Here is a 25,668-nt window from a genome sequence, read left to right as displayed (position 1 = left end):
CAAATTCCTTGATGGGCCAAGCAAATAGGTTGATTTCCTCTAGGTATGAGCTACAAGACCTTGACCAGGCAGCCCAGTTTGGTGATGGGAATCCATTTTGCTTCAGTGATGCACCTGCAGTGAGACTTCGGCTCTGTCACTGTCCTGCATCTGCAGCCCCTTTTTGTAGATGGAAGTTTCTGTCTCACCCAGTCCCACAGCCATACAGTGCTAAATAAACACACAGAGGCTTAGTTACAACCTGTTTGGCTTGGTAGTTAGGTTTATTACTAACTAGCTCTTACACTTATTAACCCATAATTCTTATGTTTAGCCACGTGGCTTGGTATCTTTTCTCAGTTAGCATTCTCATCTTGCTTCCTCTCCAGCTAGCTGGTGACTGCGTTTCTGCCTTTCTCCTTCCCAGAATTCTCTTAGTATGGTCAGCCTGCGTATACCTCCTGTCTGGCTACTGGCCAATCAGCATTTTATTAAAACAGTACGAGTGATAAATCTTTACAGTGTACAAGAACGTTATCTCACAGCACCTTGTTTCTTAGCTTAGTTAAATAAGACGTGTGTCTTGAAGGGAAAACCATGATTCTTTTATTCTATTGTAAGTATATTCACATTTGTATGTGTGTATTAGACAAATTTATTTATTTATTTATCTATCTATTTATTTATTTATTTGGTTTTTCGAGACAGGGTTTCTCTGGCTTTGGAGCCTGTTCTGGAACTAGCTCTGTAGACCAGGCTGGTCTCGAACTCACAGAGATCCGCCTGCCTCTGCCTCCCGAGTGCTGGGATTAAAGGCGTGCGCCACCACCGCCCAGCATATTAGACAATTTTTTAAAGTTACTCTAAATAATTTGTAGATTTCCAGACATTTTTCAGTTAGTAAAGAGTTCCAGTCTGTCCCTTGTTCATTTTTGACATTTCTCAAGCCTAAGAAACCAGGCTGTTTTCCTGCTATCATCTTTACTTTGTTTCACTGTTTCACAGTGCCACAGTGAGTATCTGTCAGGGTGTTTTTGGAAATGGAATTTTATTATATTATATTGCCCTGGCTAACCTTGAACTTTTGGACTCAAGATATTCCTGTCCTCTGAATAACTGGCTTGGATTTTCATTTTATTTTCTTTTTTGTAATTATTCTGCTTTTTCAAGACAGGGTCTCATGTAGACCAGGCTGGCCTTGAATTCAAAAAGATCTACCTGTTTCTGACTCCCAAGTGCTGAGATTAAAAGTATGAGTCATCATGTCAGTCCTTAGATTTTTGTTTTAGTTGTCGTGCCCCCCCCTCCCCCCCCCACACACAGGGTTTCTCTCTCTAGCTCTCGCTGCCCTGGAACTTGCTCTCTAGACCAGGTTGGCTGTGAGCTCATCAAGATCCATCTGCTTCTACCTCTCAAGTACTGGGATTAAAGGCGTGCACCACTAACCACTGCCTGGCAGATGTTTAAAGTCTATGTTGCTGAGAATTGAGTCTCCAGCTTCACACATGCTAAACCAGTGTTTGTCACTGTCTTATGTCTGGTTGCCTTGGTCTCTTGAGACAGAATCTCCTTGTATATAGCCCAGTACTCCTAGAACTTATTGTTGTAGACCAGACTAACTTTAAACTTACAGGACTCTGGTATTGAGGCATGAACAACCATGACTGGTCTAAGTTTTTAAGGATTTGTTCATTTATTTTTGGTTTTTCGAGACAACATTTCTCTGAAGCTTTGGAGCCTGTCCTGGAACTTGCTCTGTAGACCAGGCTGGCCTCGAACTCAGAGATCTGCCTGCCTGCCTCTGCCTCCGGAGTGCTGGGATTAAAGGCCTGGGCCTCCACCACTTGGTTTTATTTTTAGATTTTATTGTTTTGTATACCGTGTTCTGCCTGTATGACAGGAGAGGGCGCCAGATCTCATTATTGATGGTTGTGAGCCACCATATGATTGCTGGGAATTGAATGTAAGACCTCGGGAGGTCTTAACCTCCAGCTCCAGAGACTTATTTTTGTGTGTGTGTATGTGTGTGTACCTGTGTGTGTGCGTGGAAGCCGGAACTCAGAATTGAGTAAGTGCGTCCTCTGTTACTGCTTCTATCTTTGAGGCATGTTGAACCTAGGGTTCCCGTTTTTCAGAGAGGCCGGAAGACAATAAGCCTCAACAACCCTACTCCAGCCTCAAAGTGGGGTTATAGGTTTGTGCCTGGCATTTTACATGGGTGCTGCGATCCTGAAATCCAGCCTTCAGAACTGTGCAGCAGGTATTTTTAACTCCCAATCTATTAAACCCCCTAGACAATAGTCGGTCACTCAGTCTTGGGGAGTGTGTTGAGGGGGGAGAGGTTTTTGGAGATGGGATCTTGCTGTTTATCCCTAGGTGGTCTGGAACTCACTGTAGACCAGGCTGGCCTTGGACTCACAAGGATCTGCCTGCCTCTACCTCTTGAGTAGCGGGATTAAATATACTATACTATACTATACTATACTATACTATACTATACTATACTATACTATACTATACTCGGATATAGATACACCTTTAGAATTGTAAGCTCATTTCTCCTTATTCTGTGCTGGAAAAGTTAATACTGCTTTCCTTTCCTGAGTTTCTGGGACAGAGATAAAAGTAACATGAAAGTCAAAAGGATTCTAATGGTTTTTTTTGTTTTTTTTTTTTCCCCAGAAAATAATGTTAAGTTTCCATGAAGAGCAGGAGGTTTTGCCAGAAACTTTCCTTGCTAACTTCCCTTCTCTGATAAAGATGGATATTCACAAAAAAGTCACTGACCCAAGTGTTGCTAAAAGCATGATGGCTTGCCTCCTGTCTTCACTGAAGGCTAATGGTGAGTACAAGTTGTGGGGTTGTATTACTTGAGTGAGACTTTTTTATTATTATTATTTTTACTTATTTTGTGGGTATGTGAACAGAAGCCAGAGGAAAACTTGTAGGAATTGATACTCTCCTTTTATGTGTGGTCCTACGGATAAACTTAAGCTGGCAGGCTTGGTAACTGGTCTCTTTACTCACTGAACCATCTTACCAGTCCTATAGTTTTTAAAGTATTTAATTTAGTTTTGTCTCAGCCTGTTCTAGAGCACTGTGCACAGTCTTCTATTTCAGCTTCCTGAGTGCTGAGATTACTCATAAAGAAATCTGGGTCTGGTTACTCTGACAATCTTAGCACTCAAGAAGCTAAGGTATTAGGATTGCTACAAGTTCCAGGCTAGCCTGGGCTGCATAGTGAAACCATCTCCAAAAAAACAGGGGCTGGGGAAGGGTGATAGTGACACAAGGTGGGTGAAGGCCCCTGCTGCTCACAGACCCCAGTTTGGTACCCCGACTCTGGTCCCTGGAACTCACAGAAGGGGGAAGGAGAGAACTGGCACGTCACAAAGTTATTCCCTGATTTCCATATCCATGCCATGGTCTTTTAAAAAAAGCCGGCTGACCTGAGTTCAGTCTCCAGAATCCTTGTAAAAGTAGAAGAGCCAGCTCCACAAAGCTGTCTTCTGGCCTCCACATGTCCGCTGTGGCACATACACACAATAATTTTGTTTTTCAGTTTTGTGTTTATGTGTGTTTTGGGAGTGGTGTGTTGTGGTCTTACATTGTCCAGGTTGCCCTCAATTCTTGGGCTCAAGTGCCTTACTGCCTTGTCCTCTAAAGTGACTGGTCTGCACCTGCTGTGTCTGGCTGGCTTCTTGTTCTGAGTTATTGCTGATGTAGAAGTTAAGTAGTATTCATTGACTGTTGGAGAACACTTCATCGTTTTATAGCATGAATACTAATCTTGAGCCTCAATGAGAAATGACACATGTTTTTAAGTGGCCTTGCTGCCTGAATTCATATGGTAGCCTAGGTAGTCCTTGAACTTGTGATCCTCCTGCCTCAGCCTCACAGCTGCTGATAATAAACAAACCACCTTGTAAACCACACCTTTAATCCCAATACTCAGGAGGCAGAAGCAGATGGATCTCTGAGTTTGAGGCTATCCTGGTCTACATAGTTGAGTTCTAGGCTAGCCATGGCTGCATAGTGAGACCCTGTAGAACAGAAAATAAAAAGAACTCAACTTTTTCATTGTTGCATTTATATATTATTTGAACTAGTTGCATCCACTTTGCAGAATTATTTAGCTTTAGAAGGTAATTCTCAGTGTGTACTTAGGACAGAATATCACAGACATTAAATATGTCTGAAGAAATATGTATGAGCCTGCTGAGGAAAGGCAATTGCTGCCAAACCTAATGACCTGCATTCAGTCTCTGGGACCCATATGGTGGAGAGAGCCCACTCATGCAAATTGCCTTCTGACTTCTTTCCACATGTAATCCCTGCCCAAACATAGACCTAGAGGATAAATATTTATTTATTTAAAATTTTTAAAGGTTTATTTATTAAGCATACAATGTACTGCTGGCAAGGAAGGCACCAGGTCTCATTACATTACAGATGGTTGTGAGCCACCATGTGTGGTTGCCGGAAATCAAACTCGGGACCTCTGGAAGAGCAGCTAGTGCCCTTACCCTCTGAGCCATCTCTCCAGCCCTGATAAATAATTTTTAAAAACAATGTTGACATTCTGGTTATGTTGGCTTGTGAGAGGTTAGCATAGGTTCTGCCTCATTTCTTCAAAGGTGTTAGATGCTTTGAACAGAACTTACCTTTACTTTCAATACCCATTTCTCAAAGAATTTTCCTCATTCACTGTTGACTAAGGTCAGTTGTGGTGCCACATGTTTGCTTTTAACACCAGCACAGGGGAGGTCAATCTCTTGAATTCAGAATGAGTCTGTTCTAGTAGTGAGTTATAGGCCAGCCAGGGCTACACAATGAGACCCTATCTCAAAAACAAACAAAAAAATTTAAGCTGGAAAAAATGGTGGGCACACATCTTAAATCCCAATACTTGGGAGGCAGAGGCAAATGGATCTCTGTAGAATTCAGAAATCAAGGGATAAAGCTGTTATCTGTATTAAACATTATTATTCATGTTTGTATCATATACTTACGTACATTTAAAATATTTTGTTTAATTTTTAGGGTCCCGGGGGGCTTTCTGTGAAGTAAGACCAGATGATAAAAGGATTCTGGAATTCTACAGCAAGTTAGGCTGTTTTGAAATTGCAAAGATGGAAGGATTTCCAAAGGATGTGGTTATACTTGGTCGGAGCCTGTGACATTTATTGGCGCTGTGAACTGTCCAAAGTCTCTTAGCCCCACCTTGTGGTTGGTGTTGAGGTCTTCGCAACAGTTCAGTCTCTGGAGCGGATTGGAAACGGCGATGACTAGAGCTCACCATCACCTTCTCATCCTGCCCGCTGGCCAGAAGAAGATAGTACTGCTGCATGTCCTGCGTGAACAGATGCGGGTGCCCTCCTGTGGGTCTTGGGTCAGGGGTCAGGACCTCTTGTGGGCTTCTATAGGGAGAGGTTCTTAAATAAATGTAATCAGCACTATTTTCTGCATCCAGTGTGGTTGCATTTCTCACCTAAGAGAATGAAAATCATTCTATTCTCCTTGGTGTGCTGAATGAATGTCTCTGTTCTTGGGAGACATGGCAGGAATGAGAAGGATTTAGTGGGTTCTAATTGGGCAATTTTTCTGCTTTTTGTAAAGCTCTGGCTGTAATGTTGGTTCAGACAGTTGTGCTTTGTAGGGACAAAATGTGCATTTGTTTGTGGCTAAGGCCAAATTCCCAAACTTGTAAATTTCTTTGTATATAGACTAGCTGTAACCTGACTGTTCTTTTTGTTTACTGTTTTTATATATTTTTTTCCTTTGAAGATGAGAGGTGTTGGTTTAGAATGGCACTTTGGATAATGTAAACCATGGGTGGTAGATTTCCTTTGCATTTGTTTTTAAAGTGCCTCCCACAGAGGGATAGGCCATGACTGTTTGGAGTATGAGTGTCTAACTTCATAGGACTCAAATCTATTGGGAAGTGCAGTTATTTCTGGAAATGAACCTTCCTAGCAGATGCGCATGTGAAATGTTCTGACATTGTTGTCAAGTAAGGGTCAATAAAGGGACTGACTCGTGGTCTCTGCCCTTAGAGCAGCCGCCATTCTTCTCAAGACCTGTTAACTACTGGTTTAATTGAATCAGTCTTTAATTCTCGCATGTTTGTATCTAATTTTAAAAGAAAGAATATGTTAACCATAAGTATACTCTTTCTTTTAATCAGAGGTTCTGAAAACTTTCATGTATTTTAATTTAGATTTGGTGAACTTAAGGGTTTTGAGCATGAAGCTGGCAGATAGTCTCTGCAGGTTTTTTTTTGTTTGTTTTTTTATAATCATGAGTAGCTAGTAACTTCTCCATAGATTTCAACAGTATTTTGTTATCTTCCCTCTAGTTTTTCATCAGCTTTTGAGCTCTGAGCTGAGAGGGGAGAGAGAAAAAAGAAAATTTGAAACATTTTCTTTTATAGAACTCCAGTGTGAGCTTTTGAGATAGTCTTCAATTTAGCACTATATTTAGTGTACCTAGTGAGTTTCAGCTGAAGCCCAGGAGAGAGTGCTTGCTAAGAAGCCTCTTAGGGTAAAAACCTGTGATAGGATATGTTGAAAAACTGAAATCAAGTTTGGTTTTGAAGGCTTAAGGTAAAGGGCAAAATTGTTATTAGATAGTAAGACAGTTTAATGCTCCTCACCTTTCTCTGACTACACCCCATCCCCTAGTGGGAATTACAACCTTTTATTTAGAAGATTTCAGAGTCAGTTTCATATGGAATCAGGAATTTTAAACAAGTTGCTTTTTGTTTTATGTTGGTTTTCAATAATCACTTTGGATGATCTGAACATAACTGAGACGTGTCCAGGTCCATACTATCATTGCTCTAGGATAAAGTGCTGTGCCAACTTCATGGTTATTAAGGTTGGAATACATTTCGTTGATTGTTTGGATCACAGCTCAATTTCTGTAGAAAACGGACTGTAAAACTATCTGAAGACCATGCAATAGGCAAAATAAAACTTGAAGTGGATTCGTGTGATGGTGTGCTGCCTGTTCTCTGCCCTCGGGTCTTTTCTGTCCTCTCTCCATGCCTCAGCAGGGGCAGGGATTCCTCCTCTCCAAAGCGATTTCACTTTAGACTGCACTTTGAAGATAGTGCTCCCCTCCTGCCTTCACCAGCAAAGAACTAACTTCCAGTTTTTCTCAGAAAAGCAGGTTCATTTTTAAGTAAGTTGCCTGCTTATTGAAGTTAAAATCTTTGAAGTAGGGCTGGAGAGAGGGCTCAGCGGTTAAGAGCATTGCCTGCTCTTCCAAAGGTTCTGAGTTCAATTCCCAGTAACCACATGGTGGCTCACAACCATCTGTAATGAGATATGGTGCCCTCTTCTGGCTCGCAGACATACAGAATATTGTATACATAATAAATATTAAAAAAAACTTTGAAGTAGAGGGGTCTCTTGTGAGTTTGTCTATAGATTAGGGAGTGCATGGGTTGGTCCCACCTTGAATGGTGGGGTACTGGTGGGGGAGGGGGGTAGCCTGTTATAGGAGTGGAGAATCCAAAGCAGGATGTGCCTAGGCTGATGGGAAGTGCCGCTTTAATTGGAGCAGGAGTTGACTCCCGCATGTGGGCGTGGCTCCTTTCCGGTCTAGCTTCCAGCAGGATCAGGAAGCTTATCTAAGGCAAAGGTGTGGGTGAGAATTCCTGAGGAAAATAAAAATGGCTGCTCTGCACTCTAACTTTTATAGAAGAGGAAGTACACTACCATCTCTACATAAGCCCAGGTTGGAAGAAAGGGTCTTGATGAATGCGATGAGCTAGAGAAAATCAGAGTCCTCAGGGCCGTGGGAATGAGTGGACGCTGACATTAAGCCCTCATTCCGTGCCTCGTCCCTGTGGCAGTTCACGTGCCTAGAGCCTCGCTGCGCGCGACTCCTTTAATGGGCGGAGCCGGAACTGGCTGAGGTGTCGCGTTCGGTGCGTGGGGGGGCGGGGCTATCACGGTCGTTTCAGCATGGCCGCCGGCACTGCAGCTGCTTTAGCGTTCTTCAGTCAAGAGAGCCGAGCTCGAGCTGGGGGTATGGGAGGCCTGAGAGTCCCGGCTCCAGTCACGATGGACAGTTTCTTCTTCGGTATTGAAGACAGGAGTGGCAGAGGGTGGTGCGGGGCGAGTGAGACGTTGGGCTGAGGACGGCGGTTGGGCGACGTGAGTGTGGGCTGAGGGTTCCTCGCTTTCCCTAACCCTAACCCTAACGGTTACTCCGCGGCTTGTACGGCCCAAGAAGGACGCCCGCCCGCCCGCCCAGGTGTTTTAATGGCCGGTCGGCCCGCAGCGGCACATGGCCGAATGGGAGGGTTCAGCCGGGTTAGTGAAATGCTCTCGAGCGCTGTCGCCTCCACGCGTGGAACTCTGAGGCAAACGAACGCACTGGCTCTTGCAGGCTGTGAGCTCTCCGGCCACACCCGCTCCTTCACTTTCAAGGTTGAGGAAGAGGATGATACCGAACACGTGCTGGGATTGAACATGGTAAGAGAGTGGTTGGAGATGCAGGGAGCATCCATCTACTCACCCCCTTCCCCGTCACCCCCGGATTGGGAGTCACTTACCCCGAGACTGGCAGGTTTTAGGGTAAGATGTCTTCCCTTTGGGTTGTCAGCCTTCGCTGAGATTCACTGAGCTTGTGCGTACCCTTTCAGCTGTGCCTTACCGAGGGGGCCAAGGACGAGTGCAATGTGGTGGAAGTTGTGGCCCGGGATCACGACAACCAGGAGATTGCTGTTCCTGTGGCCAATCTCAGGTTATCTTGCCAGCCCATGGTGAGTTGTACCCATGTATTCATTGTAGTACGGTGGGAACTGAGAACCTCGGTGTCAGTCTCAGAATGGGTGGGCTAGAGTGGCTCAGGCCTTCCTTCTTGTCTTCCAGCTCAGTCTGGATGATTTCCAGCTCCAGCCACCTGTAACCTTCCGCCTGAAGTCGGGTTCTGGGCCCGTGCGCATCACTGGTCGGCATCGGATTGGTGAGAAGAGTAGGCCGTCCCGTTAGGCCCTCCCTCCCTCTCCCCCTCCTACTTTGTCCTAAAGCATCTGCATCCCAGGTTGTGCTTCCCTTATCATGTGGCTTTCACCGCCCCACTCAAGCCTATGAACTGCCTGTAACCTGGCCCAGGTGCCCCCCTCCATCCATGTGGGGGGGCCTTTTTTTTCCTGAAGTTCTCCCCACCTAGACTTAGGAGCTCTGGAGGAAGGGGTTCCCTGTCAGCCTCGCACTACAGGGTATTAAGTTAGTGTCTGGACTATGTGTGTCTCCTCCAGTGTGTATAAACAATGATTTTTCTGAAGAAGAGGACAGTGAGGAGGAGGAAATTAAGCTGTGTGGCATCCTTCCTGCCAAAAAGCGCGGGGGCAGGTCCTAGCCCCCTTCTGGTGAGTAGGAAGGGTGAGGGAACCCCTAGAGGATCTGAGCAGTAAAGGGGAGCCGATGAGGGCTCAGATATTGACTGCGTACCTGCTTTTCTCAGGTTAGGGAACTGCAGGTGTCATGCACCATATGTTCCTGGACAAGTTTCAAGAATTGTAAATGTTTTTCTCTCGTTGAAGAGGAGAGTTTGGGAAGGGGCAGGTGGGAGACTTGGACCGGTGCTAAGAGAGCGGGCATTCTCCATAGGGCCCTGTGTTTGCTCCTACAGGTTGCCTGAAGCCTCCCTTTGCTCTTGGGGTGGGATACATTTGAACATCGCTCCTGACTTTCTCTCCCCTCCGCCTGCCCAGATTGAATGTTTTGTGAACCCCCTGGTTCAATTCCCAGCACTGCAAAAAAAAAAAAAGTTCAGAACATTTTAAGCACTTTTTACATTTTTAGATATAAATAAAGTGGCGTTTGGTTTTTTGCAATTCTTGTGTGGCTTTTTCCAGCGCTGAGATTTCCCTAGGGACCACCAGATGGCACTGTGGCAGTACAAAGGGTGGTCGTAGATGTCTAGTCCTGGTGAGAAAATGTGGCATCCTTTTCCCCAGAGCCTTGGACCAAAAGCGGGCCTAAGTCCCTTCTGCCTCCCTTTCCAGCCTATTCCGTGTTCCTGCAGGTGGGGGAGGGCCATCGCAGGAGGTTATCAGCCTCCAAACAAGGGGTCTGGGCCTCTGTCAGCACTCAGGCTGATGGGCAGAGAGGGACAGATAAGTGGGCTTAAGAAACCTGAGGAATGTGTGTGTCTAGCCCCATGAGGGGCTCAGCCCAGGGAGAGGGCCTGTGAGGGGTGGGCTGGGGACCCGTCTTCGCTCTTCTGGTCTCTGAGGCATGTTGAGTAGAGCAGGGCCCTTAGAAACCTGATTCCCTGGGCCAGATGGAGGGAACTGGCCAGATTGGGTGACAGGGAAACCAGAATCCGGGTGGCCTGGCATATGGGGGCGGAAAGGAGCCCATGGGAATCAGCCTCCTTGACTGAGGGGTTATTGCCCCCCAGCACTCTGCCATACTGTCTCCTCCCTAGAATCAGGTGTTTCTGGGGTCTACCTTGCTGCTATGCCAGGAAGAGAAAGAGGGTGCTTGTGGGAGGACTGTGTGCAACCAGCTCTGGGGTCAGCAGTTCAGCTGTGTTAATGGGGGGGGGGGCATTAGTGCCCTACAAACAAACAAAAGGTTATTTCCCCAGACAGGCTGAAGATGGACAGAGAACAGGGCCTGAGAGAATCAGGCCAATTCACAAGCTGACCAACAAGTAGGGGGCCTCCCATAATACAAAGAGGCTGAGTTGGGGCGGGGCTAGTGTCCCCCACAGTATGGAAAGCAGTAACTAACCCAGGTGTGGTAGCACGGGCAAAACTTGAAGCTGAAACAAGAAAACTGGGACTTGGACCCCAGCTTGGGCTCTAGGGGGTAGGAGGAGAGGGAAGTGGTACCTCTCGGTCTTAGAAGTTTTTCCTCATCTATGTGATGAGGTGATGAGTTAGGGGTAAGTTTTCAGTCTCCCTTTCTCAAGTGGAAGACAAAAGGCACCCTTCTTTGTTTCGAGATCAGGATCGTGGGGCCTCTCCAGCCCAGGGCCTTACCTCCAGGTGTTTCCACCACCGACCGGCTAGGAGCCATTCGCGGAGAGTCTAGAACTGGAGGGGAAAGAGGAACTAGCGCCCTCTGGTGGGCGTGCTTAAAACTGCTGTGGTCGTAATTTCTAAGGGTCAACGACCGCTAAATTTAAGGCGAAATAGGCGGGAATAAGTCATTAAATTTTGAATGCATATATGTTTTCATTCACACGAAGCACTCGAGCTAGAAGAGAGGAGTTAGTTGGTGGCATTCCTTTCTTTTCCTACCTTCTTTGGTCTCCTGCCTCCAACCCCTTGGTACGTGCTTACGTGCAGAGACTAGCCATCTGTCCTCAAACCTCCCAAACTCACTACCCCGTGCGCATATCCCCCCCCCCCATCAGTGGCTACCCCCTGTGACTCCGCTGATCGCCCATTGTATTTCTCGCCTGTTTTCCCGGTGGGTCTCCCGGCGGTGGACTAAGAGCAGGGTCCTGCCCGCAGTGGGAGCCCAATCCACATTTGCCTTCTAGTTCAGGAGTCTCCCGGCCCCTTGTGGCGCGGCGCAGACAGACTTGGGAATTGTTTTTCCCTCCTTCCAGATCACACCTTTTCAGAATACCCCTTTTCTGCACTCTAGTACACAACAGGAGTGCTGTCAATTCTCTGGCCTCAGAGAATTTGTGGGTTGTAGGCATAGGATGGCGTCTGGGGAACGCTGAAAGAGCAGCAACCTGGTACTAGGGGTGGGGGGGCCGAAGAATGGAGGCTCTCAATCTCCGTACGAAGCGGCTAACACCGTAGCGGAGATTTGCATTTGAACGCTGGAGACCTGGGTGTGGATTTGAGGGGCCTGTGGCCAGACCAGGGGTGCGTTTGGGTCCTGGCGAGGGCGTGTTTGCTGAGGGGGCCGTTTGTGTTGGCAAAGAGTGTATGTTTGTGTTTGCAGGAGGGAGTGTGTGCATGTGTGTTTGTGTTTGCGGAGTGTGGGGGCGGCCGGGAAAGGTGGCCAGGCTGTCACTCAGAGATCAGGGTGACAGGCGCTCCCTCATCTAGGCGCGGGAGCTCTGATTGCAGATTCAAGGAAACAAAATAGCAATTGTAATTACGGGGCTTTGATAAGATAAAGGAAGAAGGGAGCTGGCCGGGAGGCAAGCTAGCACGGGTGGGAGGGAGAGTGGCCTACGGGAGCCCGGTGGAACATTTGCATCTGTCAGTCACCGCCTACTCTGGGTGCCTACTGTAGGGAGACCCATCTCTCTCTACCTCCAAGAGACACGGAATTTGGGGGAAATGAGAAGAATCCTGAAGATTTGGGTGATGCTCCCTCCACTTCCTGGGAGTGTCCACATGTAAAAGAATTTGGTCTCTCTGAGGCGGGAGGCAGAGATAAAAAGTAGGAGTAAAACCCTGACCTGGGACCCTTCTGAGAGTGCTGGTGTCTGCGGGGGGCAAGGGCAGTGACTCTGTAGATGGTTGATCACTAAGGTTCAGCTCTGGAGGAGCTGCTTCCAGCCAGGTGCTCTTCCCTATACATACACTCTCCGGGAGGAACTGGGTTGCAGGCTCTAGGGACAGGAGGTTTCCCTGATCCCGGCCTTTGTCTTGTTCCTCAAGCTTATTTTCAGAGCGCTGTGTTCATGGTGGGGAGAGGGCCCTTGGTTTTTGGGAGGAGGCTAGGCTTTGTTTAGGCATTCACTCATTAACACATTCAAAAATAAACACTCTCGAGGGCCTCTTATTCACAGCACATGAAATAAAGTCCGTGAGCAAACAGACATCACCTTTGCCAGCTTGGAGCAAGGCAAAAGGGGGCACACAAGTCATCCTGAAGGCCGGTAGCAAAGCACACAGCCAAAGGAAGGGGCTGGCCTTGTTTATGGACACTAGAGTCCCTCTGACCAATCTTCCCCTTCATGGACCCCAGAGGGGTTGAAAGGAGCTATTGCCTGCCAAATCATTACCAGATACAAGTGTGCAATAACTGGTCTGTCTGGCTATCATCTGTTGGCAGGTGAAGCCAAGTCCCCTTGGGAAAGTCACCATGGGTGGAATGCAGTCTAAATGCTCAGCCAGGTTCCCCCCACCCATTCATCCAACAAACACTGCCCACAGAGCAATTTTGCCAGCTCCGCCATGAGCTGGAAGTCCTGAACTCCTAAGTCCCTTGCCTTCAGGTCTGTGTGGATTAGAATTCGTGAAGGCAGTTACAGATGGGCTCAGGAAGTCTGCTTCTCTGAGGAAGGCTGAGAGGATCCCCCTTGGAACCCGTCCTATATATTGCTGCCCGCTTGCAGGGCTGAGACGGACTCCCGGGACTCGCCCTTCTGTAAGCTGCTCCGTGCTTGCATTTGCAGCTGGGAGTGGGGAAAGATGGGATACAGAAAGGGAGAGAGGCAGGCAGATTGACAAGGACCTGCTTGCTTCTCTCTGACCTCTGAAGACTTCCTGGGGCCACCAGAAGAACCTCTAGCTCTACCCCAGGGACACAGGGTCAGTCGATGGAGGATGTGAAGGCAGTAGCTGGGTGGGCATCAGTGACTTCACCTGTTTCTCAGAGATACCCGGCCCAGGAAATCTCTGCCTACCCAGGCAGTGCCCACAGAAACAAAGTAGTGGATCGGGGCTCCCAGAAGCCCTACGAAGAAAGCTATGAGGTAGGGGCTGGGAAAAGTTTCCGTGAGTCTACCTTCTCACCAGCGCCACCCCCTCCCAGCTGACACAAGACACCAGATACCTGCCGACTCAAGGAAAACTAATGGGGAAAATGCTAGGTAGCTCGGTCCAAGTCCCCGTTCCTCAGGTAGAGTTGCTCAATGTAGCTATCTTTGCCCGTGCCAACGGCTCAGTTTTAGAAGAGGGACAGTGACTATGGGTCCTGCGGGGACCTTTGGGTTGCTACCACATAGATGCCTCAAGGTTCCTCTCAAGCTTCAGGCTAGTGAGGGTGAGGAGGGGACGGGCAGGGGCAAGGTTGATGGTGATAGTGGGGTGACAGGAGGCATCTCTTCCTCCAAGGGCCTCTTTGGAGACTCTGAGACACGAAACCAGCAGGCCTGGCTTCTCAGAAAGGTGGAGGAGCCCGGTTCCAGTAACGCACAAGGGACACTCTGCATTGGTATCCAGAGCACTCCGCTGTTAGCTGCCGCTTCCAAAGGGGACAAGTGCTGCCGAAGCACGCAGTAGGCGACTCAAAAACGGGCAAGGGGACCAGATATGTAAGCAGACCCGGCCCCACGCGGAGAAATAGTCTCGCGGGACTCAAGCGCACAGGACCCCACCAAACCTGCTGTCCCGGAGGCGCCCCCCATCCCTGGATCACCCCGCCCCAGGGACGCTGGAGGAGACAGGCAAGGGTAGTGGGAGGTGCCCAAACCAGCCGCCCCCGCCCCTCCCGCGGGTCCCCAGACCCCTCCCCTGGGCCAGACCCCCCAATCCCAGCCATGCCCGCCGCTCCGCCCCGGGCCGCCCCGCCCCCGCCCCGGGCGGCGACCCGGCCCCAGCGCCCAGCCGGGGGTGCGGGCTCCGGCCGCCCGCCCCGCGTTCCCCCCTCGCGGCCGGTGCGGCGCCCCCCGCCCCTGCCCTCCCCCTCCCTCCCCCACCTCCCCACCCACCCCGCCGACCCGTTACCCTCCCGCCTGCTCCGACTCCTGAGCAGCCAGCGGCCACCGGCTCGGGCAGCGGTGCAGAGAGGATCAGCGCGCGCGGCGAGCACGACATTCCACGGGACCCGCGGAAACGCGTCGGCATCGTCGCTGGGCTCCCGCACCCCGACCATCCTCGGCCTCCGCCTCTTTGGCTCGTCCCCCCGCGGCCTCCTGTGGGACAGCGTAACCCTGCCCGGGCTCTCGGTGCTCCCGGGGCCGCGCGCCATGGGCAGCCCCCGCTCCGCGCTGAGCTGCCTGTGAGTACCGCGGTCGCCCCCGCGTCCCGGTCTGCCGGCGCCCGCCGCGCCCTCTCCGCTCACCCCGCGCCTCTCTCCTGCCCGCTTTTGTCTCCCACAGGCTGTTGCACTTGCTGGTTCTCTGCCTCCAAGCCCAGGTAAGGAGCGCTGCGCAGAGGCGGGGGCCGGGCGCGGGGGACCCGGCTGACACTGTCGGGCAGGGACATGAGGACCGACCCTTCGGCCAGCGCAGCAGGGCTGGAAAGAACCTTACAAATCCAGCCCAAAACTACCCCGAGGAGGGATCTAAGGAACAGAGAGACAGTGTCCTGCCTAAAGTCACACAGCGAGTGAGTGGAGAGACTAGAGCCCCAGGGTCTTGAGCCCCGCGAGTCTCAAACGCGTGCCAGCCAGGTCGGGTGGATGGGAACTTTACCTGTAGCCACACCTGGCCTCCTAGGAAGGCGGGAGCTGGAGCCAGCGTGTGTTTCTTGTCAGGGGAAGTTGGGTTGTAGTTGCAGCAAAGATCCTCTCCGCTGCTCTCTTGGGGAGACTTGTGGCCGGTTTCGGCCCACGATCGTGTTAGTCTAGGCCCTTTGCACTCTCAACATTTGCTCCGTAAATTTGTCTTTATAAATGTCACGGGTCGGGTAGCGTTGCCTCGCTACTTAAAAGCACCCTGCTCCTCTAGGAAGGCCCGGGCGGGGGGCCTGCGCTGGGCAGGGAGCCCGCTTCCCTGCTCCGAGCTGGCCGGGAGCCCCAGGGTGTTTCCCAACAGGTGGGTCCAGATTCTCCCTCATCCCGGGTTCATCCATCCTGGGCTGGGTCTGCGCGACTTCCCCGCGGGGGTTGGTGGCCTGAGCCAGCATGTTGGGGGGATGCCCCCAGTCCCTGCTGGCTGCTTGGCGCGGCGGGAGGTGGGTACAAGGGCAGTGGGGGCCACTCGGGACCCCTGGGCGGAGTAGCATTATAATGGCGTGCTGTGTATTTTTCAATTTCCTAAAGGTAACTGTTCAGTCCTCACCTAATTTTACACAGCATGTGAGGGAGCAGAGCCTGGTGACGGATCAGCTCAGCCGCCGCCTCATCCGGACCTACCAGCTCTACAGCCGCACCAGCGGGAAGCACGTGCAGGTCCTGGCCAACAAGCGCATCAACGCCATGGCAGAAGATGGAGACCCCTTCGGTAAGGCGCATTCCCCGGACCCTGGAGAGGAAAGGTAGTTGCGGACCTCGCCACTCCCCGCCAGCCCCAGCTTCAGAGTCCAGAGAGGCCAGCTGAGGAAGGAAGGAGTTAAGGCAAAAAAGGTGCCTTGAGGGTCAGCTGGAGAGAATGGTAGGGAAAGGACCCTGGGGAGGATGTGGCCCACAGGTGCCCTCTCTTCCCTACTCCACAAATGAACGAATCCGAGAGTCTCCCTTACAACCTCCCCCCCTTCATATACCTCTTTCCAGCTGCAGGTGGAGGCAGAGGGTTCAGGGTAGGGGGCCCAGATTTAAGGGAAGTTCTTGAAAGAGGATATGTCGCCAGGGCCCACAAAAGGCGAGTGGGAGAAAGGAGTGAGAGAAAGCCCCAGTTTGCCCAGCTTGGAACAGGGGGATGCTGCAAACTGATCAGTAGGGTCAATTGCACAGGGAGGCTAGGCCTGGAAGTTAGACCCCCGGGCTCCAGTTGTGGATACCCCAGGGGGCTGAGTTGGCTGGCGGCTCCCCGTAGGGTTGCTGAGTACAGGGAGCTACCGGAGCAGGGGCTGAGGACTGATTGATTTCTAAAACATTCAATATTCCTGTCCTGAGATGGGGCCAATTTCCAGGGTCCTGGAGGTACCACAAGGAAGGCAAACCCTCCGGGTGGCTGGTGTTGTTTTTAGAAAGCGATTATTGTGAGTTTAAAAACCTTTAAATAATGACCAACTTAACCCAGCATGAAAGGAGAAAGGAAGACTCTATTAAAATGTAATAAAAAGGTGAGGCATTTTAAGAGCCAAGGAGAAAAATGAAGAATGATATAAAACAGAAAAAGAACCAGGCCTTTTCTTTTTCAGATGTAGAGTTTGAAAGGACTTGCAAGTCTGTAAATGTTAAAAAAAAAAAAAAGAAAGAAAGAAAAAGAAAAAAAAAGAGGCTAAAGATTGTTCTCTGGGAATCTCTGGAGAGACCCCTGCGTCTGGCAGAGCGATTAAAGCTCTTCTTGCTTTCACCTTTTTTAACATTTCCTGAATACTTTCTCCTCTTCTCCAGCCAGTTTGGGGGATCGAGTATGTCTCGCTGCATTTTTTCAGCATCGACGTAGCCTGACTTCCCTTCAAAGCTGGAGGAGGAGACATAATTTTCCTGGGATAAATCTGTCACTGGGGTGGAAGAATAGGTTTGAAAATGCTAAGCTTTCCAAAAGCCTGGTTGGGAAAGCCGCTGTAAACTGCATGGCCAGACTCCCCAAATCGATCCAAGGAGAGTTGGGGCTCTTTGGGTGGGGGTGGGGGGCAGCCTGCCTGGTGGCCAAGCTCCCCCGCTGGGCTGGCAGAGCCGCCTTCAGGCCCTTTGTCCCTCCAAACTGGCTGCTTGTTGCCCTTCTCAGCTTCCCAACAAGGAAAAGGAAAGAATGGCTGGCCCCTCCGGAGTCCACTCTGCTGGAGCAAATGGCCTAGCATCCTTGGGTTTTGGGGTGGGAAGGGGAAACATGGCTAGCAGTAATGGAATTGATGCCTACTGACTTCCCTCAGACTCAGGGGAGGCTTCCAGGGTTCCTTTTGCAGGGCAGAAGTTGAGGTCCTGAGCTCTGAAAACAGAGGGACTAGGGAGAGAGCGGTGGAGAGATCCCAAGAAAGGGCGGAGGTACCCACTCTGTCATATGATGCTGGGCTGGAATCTTCAGAGCAGGGTCCTCTTACCCCTTCCCTAGCTCGCATTCTTCCCTGACAGAGAAACAACTGCTTCTTGCTCTACCAAGTAAGCATGAAAAGAATGAACAGATTGCCTGGGTCTGAGGAGAGGTGAACAGGAGGAGAGAGGTGAACTGTTGCATTTCCCTGCTGACCTGGGAAGTAAAGAGAGGAAGCCTTAGAGGCTAGGCAGTGTGGGGACTTCATTGATGACCCCTGGGCTTCCCACCCCTGATAGTGGTGAGAGAGAGAGAGAGAGAGAGAGAGAGAGAGAGAGAGAGAGAGAGAGAGAGATGCTTTCTCATGGAAGAAAAGGGCTGGGTTCTGTATTAGGAAGGAAGTCTAGTCAGCGTCCCTCTCTTCTTGGGAACAGTCTCTAAGAGAATAAAGAAGTGGTCAGGCCCAGGCTCTCAGGCAAGTTGACTGTCCACATGCACTGGAAGGAGAGAGAGAAGGGCACAGAGTTCAGTCCCAGGCTTCTATCACCCCTGAAAGCATTTGGCCTTTGCCTAAGAAGCCCATCTGTAGTGGAAGCTAAAAGAAAAAAGACAATTGAGTCGTTGGAGTCTACATGGTAGAGCTGGACTCTGATGACTTGGAAGCCGAGAGAAAGGGGCAGGATCCCCCTGCCTGTGTTTGGTTCCAGAAAGTAGTCTGTTGAAGGAGGGAGAAATGCCCTGCTCCTCTTCTGAGACTCATCTCATTCTAAATCGAGTGTGTGTGAACATGAGAGAGAGAGAGAGAGAGAGAGAGAGAGAGAGAGACAGCGCGCACAGACACACACACAGAGGTCAGAAGAGGGTGTTCGATTCCCTGGAGCTGGAGCTGCAGGCAGTTGTGGGTCCTGCTGTGTGGGTCTTGAGAACTGGACTCTGGTCCCCTACAGGAGCAGTATGCTGAGCCATCTCTCCAGCTCCTCTCTGTCACTTCTTGAAGAGCAGGGCTGCCCAATGGGTGGAAGATGGCCAGGACTGCTAGAACCGAAGCAGCAGCAACAGAACAGGATGGTTTTTACTTAGCCTCATGGTGGGGGGCCACCACTGTTCCCAGATGTTCTTAATGAGTTCATGATATTGTGAGATCTCTCAAGGTTAGCTATGGAATCTACATACTTGGTACCTCAACCTGATAATATTGGCTTCTAGCATGAAAAGAGGAATGGAGATTTGGGCTTCTCAATTTGATGCATCCAAACAGTTCTATGAAACTCAGGTTGTAAACTGTGATCATCTGGTCCAGTGCTGAAGTCTCGGGTTCTGAAAAAAGAGTTGCTCCTTCTCAGGGCTGCCCAGTGCTTAGCAAAGTGGGCTGGGGCTAGCCTGTGCTTTCTGTTCCTAGCCCTTGGAGCATTTGTTCCAGGGTTAGGGCACAGCCCTGGACCAGCCGACCAGGTAAAGCTGTGGAACACAGAGGTCACAGATGTAGTGACCATCACATGACTTCCCTGACAGCAAAGCTCATTGTGGAAACTGACACTTTTGGGAGCAGAGTTCGAGTCCGTGGAGCAGAGACAGGACTCTATATCTGCATGAACAAGAAGGGGAAGCTCATTGCCAAGGTGAGGTTCCAGAAGGGAAGTGGGGCTTGCGGACGTGGTACATTTTAATCTCAACAGCGTGGTGGATATGCAGGGTACCTTGGTTCCCTTAGGGGCTGTCCAATGGTTAGATGGAGGAGTAAGAGAGAGAGAGTCAGACGCCAGAGAGAGGAGAACCTATGAAGATGAAGGAGGAAGGCCAGGAAAAGGGTTGGGGGTGGTGATGGCAAATTCCATATATCTTTTTAACAAATCGCCAAATTGCTTTGCTATTATGTCCAATTACATGGTACCAGCATTTGGAATGTTCAGTAAGCCGCAGGCCCAGCCCCTCGGCCTAGCTCTGAAATGGCCCCATTAGTCACGGCTCCTCTCCAGCCTCAAGCTCCCGGCTCCTGGGCTTCAGGGTTTGGGCCTCAGAGTCGCCTCCCAGGCCTCCCCTCCCCCGCATAGGGTTGCTGTCCTGGGGGCTGATCCTGAGTCCGGAGATGCTGAGGGGGGCAGGTGGAGAAACGCTTGCGGGCAGTCAGGCCAGACTGATGGGCAGTAGGCCAGAACAGGCAGGCTTTGGGCCCCTCTGCTTCGGGCCCAGCCCCTCCGTAGACAGCCATGTGTCACTGCTGCCCAGGAGGACAGGAAGTTGCCGGGTGGGCTGCGGGTTGTGAGGGATTAGAGAGCGGGTGCCCGGGTAGGGGGTGGGGCTGGGCTCGGGCTCCCCTCGCCATCTGCTGGGGTGCCCACCTGCTGTCTGGGGCCGCTGGCCCTCTGTCTCACATGGAGGGAGGCTCCGTAATATCACGTCTGCCCCCACAACTACCTGCAGAGCAACGGCAAAGGCAAGGACTGCGTGTTCACCGAGATCGTGCTGGAGAACAACTACACTGCGCTGCAGAACGCCAAGTACGAGGGCTGGTACATGGCCTTTACCCGCAAGGGCCGGCCCCGCAAGGGCTCCAAGACGCGCCAGCACCAGCGCGAGGTGCACTTCATGAAGCGGCTGCCGCGGGGCCACCACACCACTGAGCAGAGTCTGCGCTTCGAGTTCCTCAACTACCCGCCCTTCACGCGCAGCCTGCGGGGCAGCCAGAGGACTTGGGCCCCGGAGCCCCGATAGGCGCCCTCCCGGCCCCTCCCCGCGCAGCCGGCTGCGGACTCCAGCGAGAGATCGCGGTCGAGGCACTGCGAAGGGGAGGAGCTGGGGAGCAGCCTTCTAGTTGTGGATATTGTTTGCTGTTGGGTTTTTTGTTTTTGTTTTTTTTTTTAAACAAAAGAGAGGCTCTATTTTTGTATTCCACTGGCTGTGGTGTCTGTCTTCTTAGCTCTCAGGAAAGCCCCGTGGTGACCAGAGGCTGGGTTCCCGTGGGCCTCCCTAGGGTGGGTGGAGGGCTCTCTAGTCTGGCAGACGTTCTCCTGAGGTCCCAGCACTGGCAGGGCACCTGGCCAGACCAGCCAGGGCCACTCTGTGCCCCAAGCAGGGGCAGGGAGCAAAAGGTTTGGCCTAGGTCTCAGTCCCTTAGGGGTGGGTGTCAGTGGGAGTAGCTGTGTACTAGTTACTATTAAATGACTGAAATGTTTATTTACTTGCATATTAGAAATGTGTGTTGGAGAGTGAGTCCCGCCAGGGATAGCCCCTTCTGAGGTGCTGTCCCAGCGGCAGGTCAAGGCCACCCTCGGTCTAAGACCCCCCTTCCTGTTTGCCAGTTTCCTCCCTTTAATCCCCTAGAGGGGAAAAACAGAACAGGGAGGGAAAAGTGGAAAGATTCTTAGTTGTCCTTGGAGCTTTCAAATGGGGACCCCCTTGCTCTGCTAACTCTTTCCAAGCCCAGGGCCAAAATGAAGAACAGGCTGGAGCCCTCTGTGGTTGGGGTGACAAGCCCCTTTGGCTGTCTGTGTAGTCACAGACTGTAGAGCTGTTAAAGTCTATAGAACCTGACTCCTCAAAACTGAACTAGAACAGTGCCCAGTGTCCAAAGTGTGGTGGTGGTGGTGGTGGGGAGGTGGGGTCGTCAGGGGCCAAGGCTGGTGTTTGTAATTGTGACATGGAACAAAGTTGACTTTGGGTGATCCAGCCAGAGCTGTGAAGAGAAGGTGCCAGACTCAGGTGCTGAAAAACCTAGTGCACAGTTGTTCGGGAAGAAACCGACCTCGGGGCCTGGTCTTCAGGGAGAAGAGCTAGGCAGGAGGGAGGCTTTTGGGATGAGTGTCATGCCATGCTGAAGGAGGCTCCGAAGCAGGACTCCTGTGCCCAGAGCTGGCCCACTCTGCACAGCTCAGGCCTTCCATCCTGGCTGTTCCTACAGCCCAGCTATTAGGACAGTCTAGAAACTTCTTCCTTATAGGCCTCTTTTTGGCACCTCACCTGGCATGGGTTGGGGCAACCAAAGGCTTCCTAGCCATGAGGCATTCGAGGGTTGTAGCCCAAGACCCAGGCTCAGTCTTTCTAGGTGGATAGGGATTGCCAAGGCTCAGTGGAAAGCCTGAAACAGAAGCTGGGGTCCTCGGTCCCTGCTGATATCATCCCGAGGTCTGCAGGAAAGAGCGAGGGCCTCTGGATAGAGTATGGTTCTTGGGGTGCATAGACACTGGGGGGCATAGGGAAGGGGCTCCAGTTAGCTCTTCCAGCTCCCCAACTCATGGTGCCCCGTCCTCTGCTCCCCTCCCCCTTTAATTAATTCTGGGTGAGCAGCCTGGCTTTATTGTGCGCAGAGCTGGGGTCTCACTGTGGGAAAAGTCACACCTTCTGAGCAGCTTCTGATGCCATGCAAATGAGGAGCGCGTCCAGGAAACGCTTTCATCTCCATGGCCGCCTGTCCAGCCCCCAGCCCAGTAATTACCCACATTGCATTTGTTTGAGAGCAATTCCTGGGGAAAGACGTGGGGTGGGAGGGTGTCTAGGGGGGTGATGGAATGTCAGGCTCTCCGCCTGTGATCCCGGCTACAAAGTGAGGCCTGGCTGGGCCAAGGGTGGTCGGAGGCTAGGCCAAAGCTAAGCCCCAAGCCTCTGACCTAGGAGCACCTGAGTCTTCGGAGGTACCGCGGGAACCGAACTGTGTTTGCGGCTAGGTAGAAGAGGTGAGCACTTAGAGGGCCAGCCCTGCCCCGAGACGGGAGAGGCGGGCAGGCGGGTAGGAGGGTGGGAATCTGCCGAGGCTGCCTGAAGAAGCTTTTCCCCAGGCCAGGGACCCATGGGAGCTTGAGCACAGAGCAGTAGGCTGAAACCAGGCTGGAGCACCCAGCAATTTGTTTATCTTTGAGTTGCTGCCTCCACAGAGCCCTCACTAATGGGGTTTTACAGCCCACTCAAGCTGCAACTGGCCAAGAATCAATCATTACCACACTTAGTGGTTTGATAGTTAACAGCCTGAACTGAAGCCAAACTGGTTGTTAACTGTGATAGCAACTGATTTCAAGGGGTTATTGCCAGCCCAGTATGCTCAGCCATTTATTTGGGGGGAAACAAGCAGGGCGCTGTGGCAAGGCCCAGAAAAGGGAGGAGGACTGGGCTGTGCTCAGCCAAAAGGCAGCCCACTCTGTCCGCAGGTCAGCTGTAGGAATGGTGGAGGTCTGTGTGGAGGCCTAACCATCCTGCTTGAGGGCTGTGTGAGGCCAAGTTAGCTCCACAGAAGACCTCTCCGCTACCCTTCACAGGGTCTGCCTTGAGCCTTTTTTTTTTTTCTCATGTCCATTGTTGTTAAACGGGGTTTTCTGTAACCTGGGCTGGTGCTGGCCTCATTGTAGCCTCCTAGCCTTGAACTCCTGATGCTCCTCCATGTGCCTTCAAGCATAGTGTCTTTAGTGCCTCCCATGACACCCTCACAAGGACAGCTCCCACAGGGGAAGCCCAGCTGAGTGGTCAGGCCTCTCTACCCAGCAGACAGGGCTGGACCTGGGCTTCCCAGAGTCTCGCCCAGTCCAATCCTGAAACCTGCTTTTCATTTCAAAACCACCAAAGACCCAACCCAGGTCTTGACTGGAAGGAAGGTTCGAGCACTCTCCCCTCCCGCAGCAACACGAACATCACACATTCTAGAATGCTCCTGCGGCAAAGGACCATCTCAGCTCTCCAGGTGGACAGCCCATGACTCAGCAAGTGCAGAGTCGAAGCTAGAGAGAGCATTTCCAGGCCCAGGCTGCCTGTTGAGAGCTCGTAGGTCTCACCCTGATGCCATTCATTCGGTCAATAAATATTTGCTGAGTGCCTGATATATGCCTGACTATTCTGGGCAGAGAGGATAGGGCAGGAAAAAACAAAAAAATCCGAAAATCCCCATTGTTACGCGCTCAGCTTCTAGAGGGAGGCAGGAGGGGGCACAGCTAACAGGACAGAGTATCAGACACAATTTCAGAGACGGGAAGCAGTGTGAAGGGCGGTGACTGGCGTAAACAGCACGATCAAAGAAGGCCTCGTTGATGACTTCGTGTTTGAACAGACACCTGTTGGGGCGAGGCTCTCGGTTGGGGGAGGGGCACCCAGGTAGAAGAACAGCTAGCTCAAAAAATAGAGGGGGCTAGGAAAGAGAGCGGTGTGGCTAGAACGCAGGTTAGAGAAGGAGGGGGCGTGAGGGGGCTGCTGGAGGAGGGTGTTAGAGGCTAGAATACTGAGTTGGGACCAGAGAGGTGGCAGGGCGTGTGTGGAGGGCAGATCATGCAGGGCTTGACTGGAAGGGCTTCAGATTTGCCCCCAGTGAGGTGGTACCCCGTTGTGAGGTTAGGACAGCAGAGCTGGGATGGGAAGGCAGGTTTTAACAAGATTGCTTCGGCTGCTGTGTTAAGAACAGACAGTGGGGGGCACGGGGGCACAGAGTTCCAAAGCAGCAGGGAGAAGCTAAGTGATTGATAATAGTGGATTGGGAGAGGTGAGAAGCGATTGGAATTTGGTGTGTGTGTGGGGGGGTTGTTGTTGCTTTTTCTTAAGGGAGGGGCAGGTAGAGATGGTAGGACCTGCAGGTGGGTTTGGTTGTGGTTTGGGCAGGAAGACAGGTGGCCAGGGGTCCCTGAGGCTTGAGCAACTGAAAGAGTGGAGGTGCCATTTGCTGAAAAGGTTCCAGGTGGGGCCGGTTTCCAGGGAGGGTTGGGAGTTTGAGCTGGACACATGAAGTTTGAGCTGACTCAGTATTCCAGAGGAAGCAGCCAGCGGGCAGCTACTCAGATCTGGAATTCCAGGGTAAGGGCTCCTTCTTGTGTTCTCATAGGAGGTGTGCTAGACACACAGGCGATGGATGTCAAAGCCAGGAGACAGAACAGAGTCCCGGGCAGTGGGGAGCGAAAGAGTAGAGATCCAGCTGGAGGACCACTGGGAGTCGATTTTCTCTTCCCACTCCTCAGATCAGCAGACTGGGTGGCACGTCTTTACCCACTGGGCCATCTCACTAGCCTCTTATTTTATTTTTGAGACAGTCTCATATTGCCCAGGCTGGTTTTGAACTCCTGATCCTCCTGCTTCTGCCTCCTTAGTGCTGGAATGGCATGCATTTGGCACCAAGCCTGGCTTATGTGATACTGGAGATCAAACCCAGGGCTTCGCGCATGCTCAATAAACACTTTATCAACTAAGTTACATCACCAGCCTTATTTATCATTTGGGCAAAAAGGGCTCACTGAGATGCCTGGGCTGGTCCTGAACCCACTCTGTAGCCTAGAAAGGCCTTGGGTTTGCCGTCTTCCTGCTTCAGCCTCCTAAGCAGTGAGGTTTACAGTTGTCCTAGTTCGCTCCTCTTTTGCTGTGGTAAAACACGGACTAAAAGCAGCTTGGCGGGGAAGGTGTTTATTTGGCTTACAGATTACAGTCAGTCATTGAGGGACATCAAGGCAAGGGCTCAAGCTAGTAACCCGGAGGCAGGAACTGAAGCAGAGACCACGGAAGAATGCCGCTTACTGGCTTGCTCACAACGGCTTGTTCAACCTTTCTCATACCACTCAGGACCACCTGCCTAAGGGCATCATTGCCTGCCCAGAGCTGGGCCCTTCCCACATCAATCAACCGTCAATCAAGAACATGCTCCCCAGACAGGCAGCCAAGAGCAGGCTGATGGAGACAGTCCTTCAAGTGATGCTCAGCTCGTTCTTCCCAGGTGACTCGTTTCTGTCAAGTTGATGAAAACTGCCAGCAACAGACCCGGCACTGTTGGGGGAGGCCGCTTATTTGTTTCCCGGCTGCCCAGACTCCTGAAATCACTGCACAGAAACTGTATTAATTAAATCACTGCTTGGCCTATTAGCTCCAGCTTCTTATTGGCTAGCTCTTACATCTTAATTTAATCCATTCCTATTAATCTGTGTATCGCCACGTGGCTGTGGCTTAACTGGCAAGGTTCCGTCTGGCGTCTGTCTCTGGTGGGAGCTCCATGGCTTTTCCTGACTCTGCCTTCTTTCTCCCAGCATTCAGTTTAGTCCCCCACTCCCACCT

General features: G+C 51.3%; 3 protein-coding genes across 8 annotated transcripts in view; all 3 read left to right on the top strand.

The window, feature by feature from the left end:
* Positions 1-6,967, top strand: part of Oga (O-GlcNAcase) — a 39,974-nt gene extending 33,007 nt beyond the window's left edge. Inside the window, exons 15-16 of the mRNA XM_075974258.1 lie at positions 2,662-2,821; positions 5,023-6,967. Of these exons, the coding sequence (XP_075830373.1) occupies positions 2,662-2,821; positions 5,023-5,159 (297 nt within the window). The 3' untranslated portion in view covers positions 5,160-6,967. The remainder of the gene's footprint in view (positions 1-2,661; positions 2,822-5,022) is intronic.
* A 954-nt stretch (positions 6,968-7,921) lies between these two features.
* On the top strand, positions 7,922-9,830 carry Npm3 (nucleophosmin/nucleoplasmin 3). Of its 2 annotated transcripts, none has more exons than XM_075975110.1 (6): positions 7,922-8,070; positions 8,380-8,465; positions 8,636-8,755; positions 8,865-8,958; positions 9,254-9,364; positions 9,628-9,830. In XM_075975110.1, exons 1-5 carry the CDS (start codon positions 7,953-7,955, stop codon positions 9,352-9,354), a joined length of 519 nt encoding a protein of 172 aa, XP_075831225.1. In that variant the 5' UTR covers positions 7,922-7,952; the 3' UTR covers positions 9,355-9,364; positions 9,628-9,830. The 2 variants fall into 2 exon arrangements, with proteins under 2 accessions (XP_075831225.1, XP_075831224.1); XM_075975109.1 differs by lacking the exon at positions 9,628-9,830 and adding an exon at positions 9,460-9,595.
* A 4,904-nt stretch (positions 9,831-14,734) lies between these two features.
* Fgf8 (fibroblast growth factor 8) lies at positions 14,735-20,813 on the top strand. 5 transcript variants are annotated; one of them, XM_075975105.1, is made up of 6 exons: positions 14,735-14,864; positions 14,965-15,193; positions 15,535-15,621; positions 15,882-16,029; positions 19,177-19,283; positions 20,086-20,813. In XM_075975105.1, exons 1-6 carry the CDS (start codon positions 14,833-14,835, stop codon positions 20,374-20,376), a joined length of 894 nt encoding a protein of 297 aa, XP_075831220.1. In that variant the 5' UTR covers positions 14,735-14,832; the 3' UTR covers positions 20,377-20,813. The 5 variants fall into 5 exon arrangements, with proteins under 5 accessions (XP_075831220.1, XP_075831219.1, XP_075831223.1 ...); XM_075975104.1 differs by having other exon boundaries at positions 15,849-16,029; XM_075975108.1 differs by lacking the exon at positions 15,535-15,621 and having other exon boundaries at positions 14,965-15,001; positions 15,849-16,029.
* Positions 20,814-25,668: the final 4,855 nt, after the last annotated feature.

This window comes from Microtus pennsylvanicus, chromosome 5 (genome assembly GCF_037038515.1).
Source record: "Microtus pennsylvanicus isolate mMicPen1 chromosome 5, mMicPen1.hap1, whole genome shotgun sequence".
Lineage (NCBI taxonomy): Eukaryota > Metazoa > Chordata > Mammalia > Rodentia > Cricetidae > Microtus > Microtus pennsylvanicus.
This window is presented reverse-complemented; position numbering and strand designations above follow the sequence as displayed.

Coding starts and splice junctions, on each gene's coding strand:
- Npm3 (XM_075975110.1), top strand. CDS start 7,953: ATGGCCGCCGGCACTGCAGCTGCTTTAGCGTTCTTCAGTCAAGAGAGC. Junction 8,756..8,864: donor GGTTATCTTGCCAGCCCATG/GTGAGTTGTACC, acceptor CTTGTCTTCCAG/CTCAGTCTGGATGATTTCCA. Junction 8,959..9,253: donor CACTGGTCGGCATCGGATTG/GTGAGAAGAGTA, acceptor TGTCTCCTCCAG/TGTGTATAAACAATGATTTT.
- Fgf8 (XM_075975104.1), top strand. CDS start 14,833: ATGGGCAGCCCCCGCTCCGCGCTGAGCTGCCT. Junction 14,865..14,964: donor CGCTCCGCGCTGAGCTGCCT/GTGAGTACCGCG, acceptor TGTCTCCCACAG/GCTGTTGCACTTGCTGGTTC. Junction 15,194..15,534: donor TGCCTAAAGTCACACAGCGA/GTGAGTGGAGAG, acceptor CTGCTCCTCTAG/GAAGGCCCGGGCGGGGGGCC.